Genomic DNA, 8,743 nt, shown 5'->3' on the forward strand with positions numbered 1-8,743 from the left:
ACACACACACACACACACACACACACACACACACACACACACACACAGGATATATTCTTCAACAGAAAGGAGGACATCGTGCCATTTGCAAAAACACGAGCATAAGCTGAATGAGTAAGTCTGACAGGGGAAGACAAGTACTGTATGGTATCATTTATATGTGGAATCTGGAAAGCCAAATTTATTTTAAAAAGAAAGTAAAATGGGGGTTACTAGGGAATTGTGGGTGGGGGGATAGGACAGGTGCTATTCAAAGGTACATATTTATAAGTAGTAAATAAGTCCTAGAGATCTAATGCATAGTATAGTGAATATAGACAACAATATTGTATGACAGTCACCAAACTTGCCAAGAGACTAGAACTTCATGGTTACAACCACAGGAAAGGATCATTATGTAATGTCATAGAGGTTCTAATTATTGCTACAATGGCAATCATATTATAATATACTAATGTACCAAATTGACATGTTGAACACCTTGAATTTGTACAATATGTAAATATATTTAATAAAAATATTTTCATAAAATAGCTAATCACAAGATCTTTCTAAACAATAACAGGCCAAGAGGAAGGGGAGGGATAAGGAAGGTTCCCTACATCTAAATAAAAGGAACTTAGCTGTTCATGACACAGATTCTGCCCATCCAGTGCGGAGGAGTGTGGCTTTGTGTAAGAAGGGAAAGCCCGACACCTGCTGATGTTTTTTCCTTATCTCTTTCAGTGGACAGCTCTGGAAAAATCAGTAAGTTTGGATCATTTCTTTGCCTTACCTATTTCTGTGTCTAGGACCTTTGAGTTTTTGTTACCCAATTTTTTTGTATTTCATGTTCTTCTACCTTAGAGTAGTCAATATTTCTTAAATAAGTTATTTTCTCATACTTTGATTTCTTCTTTACTATTTCCCTTTTGGAACAAAATATAATGGTCTTGTCTCATAATTCTGGTGATTTTCTACCAAAGATTATTGGTAGCAAGAATTCCCAGCTAGTTTATCACGAGGGAGCCTGTTTTCCTTGTGCTATCATCTGACAATGGATAATTTTTACTAAAAAAAGAAAATCACCTAAAATTGACAAAAAGAGTAAGTGTCAGGACAAGATGGTGATTTTGATAATTGGCCAACATTACATATTTTTCCAACTGATCTAAAGGGGAGTGGGTAAAAAACTGACTTATGAGAGAACAATGAAAGTAGGAAATGCAATAGTTTGAAATTTAGTAGAATAGATATTACCTACGCAAGGATTCTATCATGCATTAACAAATGGCATCCTAAAGAAACTTGTCTCTGTAAAGTAGGATGTGGAGCGTTGGCCAGCAGCACTCCTGAGGATGAAACAGAGGGTTTTATAGTACTTGGAGATGCTGCTTCTGCATTCACCTACAAAGGGTATTATTATTGGGAGTGGGATTTTCCTTGAGTTAGAAAATTCCCACTGATCGATCTTTTGTGTTTTATTTTTAGCACTATCTCCTATGGGTAAGTTATTCTCAACTGTGATATTTTACATTGTTTATATTTTCTGGTTTTGCTGTTTCCACTCCCAAAATAGAGACTTGTGTTTCTAAGGACATTTTCAATGTTCCTATTCTCCAGAATCTTCTAATATTTTAAATAACTCTTTTGGAGAGACAGCTGTAGAGGAGATGAAGTTCATACAAAAGGATGCCATAATCTCTGGCCATCTTCTAGGCTCTGAAAAAGAATCTCCTTTCTAACTCCCAGCAAACTATAATGAAAGAAAGATTGGTTTCTAAATTTTGTGAGTTTTTGCTGCTAATTTGGAACTCTTTTTGTGGTTATAAGTGAAGGTCCACTGAATCATATTACCAGAAAAAATAACTAGTTAAGAAAAAACTTTATTTTCTCTTGCCTTCTAAGTAACTTTACTTTTGAGGAATAGTAGGTATTGAGCCCTTCTATATACTGTGCACGGTGCTAGGCATTTTCAAAAACATTATCTCTTATTCTTAGCCTGTCTGCTAGCTATTGTTATTACCCACTTTACAGATCAGTAAATTTGCTCACACTTGCCCAAGGTTAAAGAGTTGGTAAACAGCACTGTCAGGATCTAAATCCAGGACTTCCTGTCTCGGAAGTACATACTCTTTCCACGCCAACACATTGCCTTCTATACTGAACCACAGAGGCCTTTTTTGTGATTAGTCCTGAAACCATATCTATAAATAAAATGTTTGTCAATGCAAATATACATCCACTAGAGAAGATATATAATTAAATGTACACAAAAGAATAGTTTTAAAAATAAAAGACATCCTATTTAGATTAATGTTTGGCTTTTAACTGTTATCTAAATTCAGATTTCCCATCAGGATTATTTAATGCCTCAGCTCTTCAAGAAAATCATATGAAACAGAATAATAATTCTTAAAACTCTGTAAATATACAACCATAAGAAGCAAGTAAAACTTAAATTTAGTAAGATATATTTCAAGCATCTTGAACTTTCCAAACACTAACAAACACAAAATGCATCTTTATATTTAATTGTTCTTCTTTCTCAGTTCACACTAAGAGAGTGGGTTTGTGAGTGGCAGGAGGGGAAGTTGAAAGGGATAATTGTTTTCTTTGCATTCACAGTACAAAAAATAATACACAATCAGAGCAGTCGTGATGTATCTGCCTCTCTCAAATGACCTCCCCACATGGGGAAAGTAATAAGAGTGTGTATGTTTTCTTTACAAAAAGAAAGAGGGCTTTGGGAAGGCATCATAGGCTAAGGCCCTCCCTGGAAGTGAATTCATTTTCAATGACTATGGTTTTTTTAAATTGCCAGGAAAAAGGTCAGTTCAACCTTTTAAAACTTTTTCTTGTAAGATATATTCTTGTTGACAATATTTCAAACATATTCTTCCCAGTTGATATTTTTAGCAAAAAGAGATTAAGGTTTAATTCATTGTTCAAAGAAAGATATGAGACAGATCAGCTCATCAAACTTCATAACCCTTTCAAGTTAAGTCTCTTAATTTCTCATCTCCACGTATGATTTTTTTAAAAATGTTAAATCAGGGACTGAGATCTACAATGAGTCATCCCTCTAATGCTTAACAGATCTTTATGGTCTAGATCTGAGTGTGCTCTCCCTGACAGCCACTGGGTTAAGAACTTCATAGGAATCATTTTCTAATAAGGCCCATAGTCTAGTTATTTTAAGTATCATATAATTAGAATTATTACTCTGGTAGCTAACTCATGATATCTTTTAGCTTTAACAAAAATTAATCTAGCTTAAAATCTTTAAGTAGCCTGAATACATTATAATGATTGCCAAGGTCTTGATTAAATATTTCCCTTATAATTAGAATTTTGCCATATAGCCTACTGTGTGCAATAAATGGACTTTCAGCCAGGGTTTACAAATCTTTATATTATAAAGATTATGAGATCCCAGGGAAAAAAAAGATTTATGCACTATCTGGAAATTTGAGAGAAGGGAAGGAAGAACTTAGGATTTGGTGGAATAATGATCTGTAGCTTACTTCTACAATGCAATTAAGTTCAAGATGGAAAATATACAGCAAAGATATTAAAACAACCAAGGATATGAAGATACTATTAGAAGTGACTAGACGTATTTTTTAGTTTGGTGGGAAAAAGAATAAAAGTCTTTAAAATCCTATAAAATGAGGAAAAGTGTAGCTAGAATAAACATTGTTTCTCTAAATCCTAGAATACTTACCTTTGATTAACAAAATCTATATAATTTAGGAGGTAAAGTTAGCTTAAAAATGGGTCCTGCAGTAGTATACACAGTAGTAAATATGAAAAAAATTATTCCCAAGAGATGGTAAAACTAAAAATATTCATATATTATGAAAAGTCAGCTTGTTTAGGAGCACATTCCACCAAATTTGTAAGGTTGGAAGCTTCAGTGGAAAAACATGCCCTTCTCCACACCACACCACATCCTCCCAGAAAACAAGTGTCCACTGGTAGTACTGTCAGATTTCAAAATATTCTGAACTCTCTTTTTAAGTACAAAAATGCTTAGGATATATTACTACTGATTTTCATTAGTAAATTGGAAGTGGGTTTATCTAGAATAAAATGTCTTATTAAATAATCATTAGGGAGGAAAAAATACACAAAAGGTTCAGAAAGCATTATTGTAAGGTTCTTAATGTTATTTTTAAGATACCTACAGCATCTCTTTTGATTCATAGTTACCTTCTTACCTAATGCAGGTGTGTCTCACCTTCTGCAACTTGTAATTCGGTTATGTGGGCATCAATATTTCAGACATCAAGCCCTAAACATACCAAAAGGCTATTTCTATGAAAAAAAAATGTTAATTTTTAAGCAAGAAATCTTCCTGTAAAGCAATTAACCATTCCTCTAAAGAACTGGATTGGAACTAAGAATGTCTTTTCTTGACAGATCAGAAAATTTTTGCCTGTATGATCTCATTTAGTAGTAGTAATAGCCAATATTTATTGGACTACTTACTATGCTCCATGCACTGCCTTAAGTGCTTTACTTAGATAATATTATTTAATTCTCATAACACCTCTGTGAAGTAGCTACTACTATTGCACCCATTTTACAGATAACAAAGTACAGTTTGCTAAGTAAGCTCACCTGCTAGTTAGGTATGAAGCAAGGATTTGAACCAGTCTGTCTGTATAAGCGATGGTCCTTAACATTTGTCTAGAATCCTTAAATAATTCTGCAAAGTCGGCAGAGCAAACCAAATATAACGAAGGTGAGTCTTTGGGATTTACCCAAATAAACCCAGCTAGCAAGAATACTAAACCCAAGTGTTCTGATTCAGCTTTTAAATTCAGTATTCTTTCTACTACATTAAATATTTAAATAGGTTTTCTTAAAGGAAGGTATGCTACTGCTCATAGCAAGAACCCACAGAATTCTTCCTGGTAACATTTTTTTCTTAATCAGGGAACCAAATCACTAAAACAAGAAAAAAGAAAGCAGAAGCTAAAAATTTCAGTTTGGGGGCACCTGGGTGGCTCAGTCGTTAAGTGTCTGTCTTCGGCTCAGGTCATGATCCCAGGGTCCTGGTATCAAGCCCCACATCAGGCTCCCTGCTCAGTGGGAAGCCTGCTTCTCCCTCTCCCACTCCCCCTGTTTGTGTTCCTTCTCTCGCTGTCTCTCTCTCTGTCAAATAAATAAAATCTTAAAAAAAATTAAATTAAAATTAAAATTAAAAATTCAGGTTTTATTAGATCACACAGAAATTGAGACATAGTAAAGCTGACTTACCTAAACATGGAAAAAGGGACCAGAAATTTTTGCAAAGTGAGTTTGCAGGTATCATAAGGAGCAGTCTAAGCCATTGGTTAAGAATGAACTCTGAAGTCTGACTTTTCAGGTTCAAATCCCAGCTCCACCATTTACTGACTCCAAGGCATATTCACATTCATTTAAACTTTCTGTACCTCAGTTTCTTCATCTGTAAAATGGGGATAATAATAGTACCTGCCCTATATGGTTGTTGTGAGGATTAAATGAGTTAATACTTTACATAAAATGCTCAGAACAGTGAGCGCCTGATATATGATAAGCACCCAGTGATTACCAGCTAGTACTATTAATACTTTTGAATAATGAGACATTCTTATATTCAACATCCAAAGCATATTTTGAGTTTTTTCCATTTTAAGAAACAATTATTGCTTTTTTGCACAATTTTTTTCTAAAAATAAATTCCATTTCTTTTCAGAATACATCCTCCTTTAGCTATTAAGCATTAATCTTCAGCCATAATGTACTGAATGTATGCCAGCCAGTTCATTTGTAATACATTTTACCTCTTCTTTCAATAATCTTCCAATTTATTGAAGAGAGTCTGGAATATTATCAATACTTATATAATTTTAAATGTAGAGTTCCATCATTTTATATTTTCAGGAAATCTCAAGTTATCTCCAGTTTTTCAGTTTTAAGACAAAAAATAAACCAATATCAGGGGAAAAAGTAGGAATAAAGAGAAAGTACTTGATATCTAAATTGTGCACTTTTGTTGTGTGCTCAGTTATATTTCCAGGTTACATGGATGCAGAACTTGCAAAAAAATCAGATTTCAAGGCCAAGATTCTAAAAAATGGAGCCACTATAAAGTCTGAGAGCAGCCAAGAAGAAAACAAGAAAACATTAAAGAAAGAAATCACAGATTCTGATGAATCCTTGACATCAAGGCACAAACCAGAGTCAAAAAGCAAAGCAAAAGGCACTGAGTTGGAGAAAAGCAAGATAGAAATGGAGGTCAGGGAAACGGAGAGTGACACCAGGATACTAAAAGAGGAAGACCAAGTAAAGGTGAGTGACATGGGAATACCACAAGAACAGGTGGCCCAAGTAGAGATGAATGATACTGGAATACCACAAGAACAGGAGGACCAAGTAAAGAAGAGTGAGTCTGGAATACCACAGGGACAGGGATCCCAAGTAAAGAAGAGTGAGTCTGGAATAAGACAAGGACAGGGATCCCAAGTAAAGAAGAGTGAGTCTGGAATAAGACAAGGACAGGGATCTCAAGTAAAGAAGAGTGAGTCTGCAATAAGACAAGGACAGGGATCTCAAGTAAAGAGTGACACCAGAATACCAGAAGGCCAGGAGTCCCAGGTAGAGAATAGTGAAGCTGGAATACCCCAAGGACAGAAGTCCCCAGTAGACAATAGTGAGTCTGAATTACCACAAGTTCAAGGGACTCGAGTAAAGAGAGAGAATTCTGAGGATCAAGGAAAGCAGGGAGATGCAAGGAAGAAGACAGATACAGAAGAAAATGATGCTATGAAGAAAAGTGATGAAGGAAAGCGCGAAGTTAAAGGAAAGAAAAAATCAGAACTTAAGAGTAAAAAAAAAGTTCAGTAAGGATCAAAGACAAGTAAGGGAAGAAAGTACAACAAAAAGATGGAAAGAGTAAGGGCAAATAAAATGAAAGTTCATAAGTCAACTGATTATTATGATTCCCATCCTCCAGATACAAGTCACAACCCAGTTATTGCTTAAATGGATCATAATTATAGAATCCCTTTAATTTATACATCTACAGAATGTCTACTATAAACGTTTCACCATTTTTAGTCCTCTTGGCCACAAATCTCAGCTTCCAATTCTTTGTTTTCTAAGTTGATACTTTTGTGCCTTAGTGAAGAAACTGGATACTTTCTGAAATAAAACATTTTGACTAAAAAAATGTATAATTTCCTTCTACAACTTTTAACTCAGTGACAGCCTAACCAATCAGTCAATCAAAGCTCCTCATGGTAGGCTAAATGTTCATAAGGCACTGTTCTAGCAATAAGGGGTACAGAAAAATATATCTGACTCCCTGCAATAAAATAGCTTTTAACACATATAGTGATATGTGTACACAGAACAATTTTTTAAAAGAAAAATCTGTCAAAATGTAGTTTAGATGGATGGTATGAGTTAGCAACCTCTTGGGATGAGAATATAAAGGGGATATCTTCCTGGGGAAGGGAATGGTGGTATATGTGTCTTAAAAGATGGATAAGATTGATACACTGAGTGAGGTAGCAAGAGTACAAAAAAGGCAAAGGAATTCAAGACTGCCACACTGTGCTCTAGGAGAAGTAAGCAATTTTACTGTTGCAGTAGGCTCATGACTGCACTCTGGAGTATAATTTTGAAACGGAGGGTTAGAAGAAGATTCTGAAGGAATATGAAAAACAAACCAGGAATTTATATTTTATTCAGGCAACTGGGAAGTCTTCTAGGGTATTTGGGAAGGAGAGTTAAGTGCATAAGTTTGCAGTACCAAAGTGTTAATCTTGTAATTGTACAAAATAGACTGAAGAGAAACATCGTAAGTAGTAAATCTAGTGAAGAGGTGTTGGAGTTGGAGTATAAGTGATGGAAAGAGAATAAATAGAAGGGATAGATATAAAGTATTTTTTCAAAGAAAAATCACTACTTCATGATGACTACATATGAGTAAGGAAAAGAAAAAAATTGATGACTCCATAACTTTTGAAACTGGGTGACAGAAAATCATAACAAACTGGGAGTTTGTGGGACAGGGAGGGAATAACAAATTGCTGAGTTCAAGGAAACAAACTAACATTTGTCATTTGAGAGGGGTCTGAAGTAGAGATAATTGAAGATGTAAAGTAAATGAGTTCCCCAAAGAACAAAGTACAGACCTAGCAAAGGCACAGGCCTAAGAACTGAGCCTGTTAGATGTAATCGGTCAAAGAAAAAAATTAAGGTATGGGAAGATGTAAGGAAAACCTGTACAACAAATGTTCTGGTAATGAAGGAAGATGAGAATTTAAAGAAAGGATGGCTGAAGGAGTACATTCCACAGAATGTAAGTCAAAACATTTTCATTCCCACTAGGTCCTGCAGGCAAATAAGTCATACAGTAGGAAACTACAACTATGAAAACCATGTGTGCCATTCTCTAAAGGCCACCAAAAAGCAGGCAAGTTAAAAACAATTGCTAATCTTCCCTTAAAGGTACAGGCATGGGAGTTTTAAAGGACCCCAGAAAAAGAAGGGGGAAGGAGTGAGCTATCAAAATAACACCATGTTTAGCAAAATGATGCAAATACTAGGAAAATGAATAAGTACATGAAATTTCAAGATAATTTAGATATAAAGATAGTAAAGTGGGACTTTAAAAATCAACAGTGGTAAATTTTGTTTCCCAAATAAGCTAATGCATATGTCAAATGCCCTGTTCACAATGCCCAGTTTATATGGAAAGAGCCAAGATGTCCATCAACAGATG

The 8,743-nt window shown here is 34.9% G+C and overlaps 1 protein-coding gene across 1 annotated transcript in view; it reads left to right on the forward strand.

Moving 5' to 3' along the window:
• Positions 1-7,167, forward strand: part of TSBP1 (testis expressed basic protein 1) — a 113,631-nt gene extending 106,464 nt beyond the window's left edge. The window contains exons 21-23 of the mRNA XM_073884787.1: positions 727-747; positions 1,471-1,485; positions 6,020-7,167. Of these exons, the coding sequence (XP_073740888.1) occupies positions 727-747; positions 1,471-1,485; positions 6,020-6,858 (875 nt within the window). The 3' untranslated portion in view covers positions 6,859-7,167. The remainder of the gene's footprint in view (positions 1-726; positions 748-1,470; positions 1,486-6,019) is intronic.
• Positions 7,168-8,743: the final 1,576 nt, after the last annotated feature.

Source organism: Callorhinus ursinus, unplaced genomic scaffold (assembly GCF_003265705.2).
Source record: "Callorhinus ursinus isolate GAN/ISIS: 27379988/994484 unplaced genomic scaffold, GSC_fseal_2.0 scaffold59, whole genome shotgun sequence".
Taxonomy (NCBI): domain Eukaryota; kingdom Metazoa; phylum Chordata; class Mammalia; order Carnivora; family Otariidae; genus Callorhinus; species Callorhinus ursinus.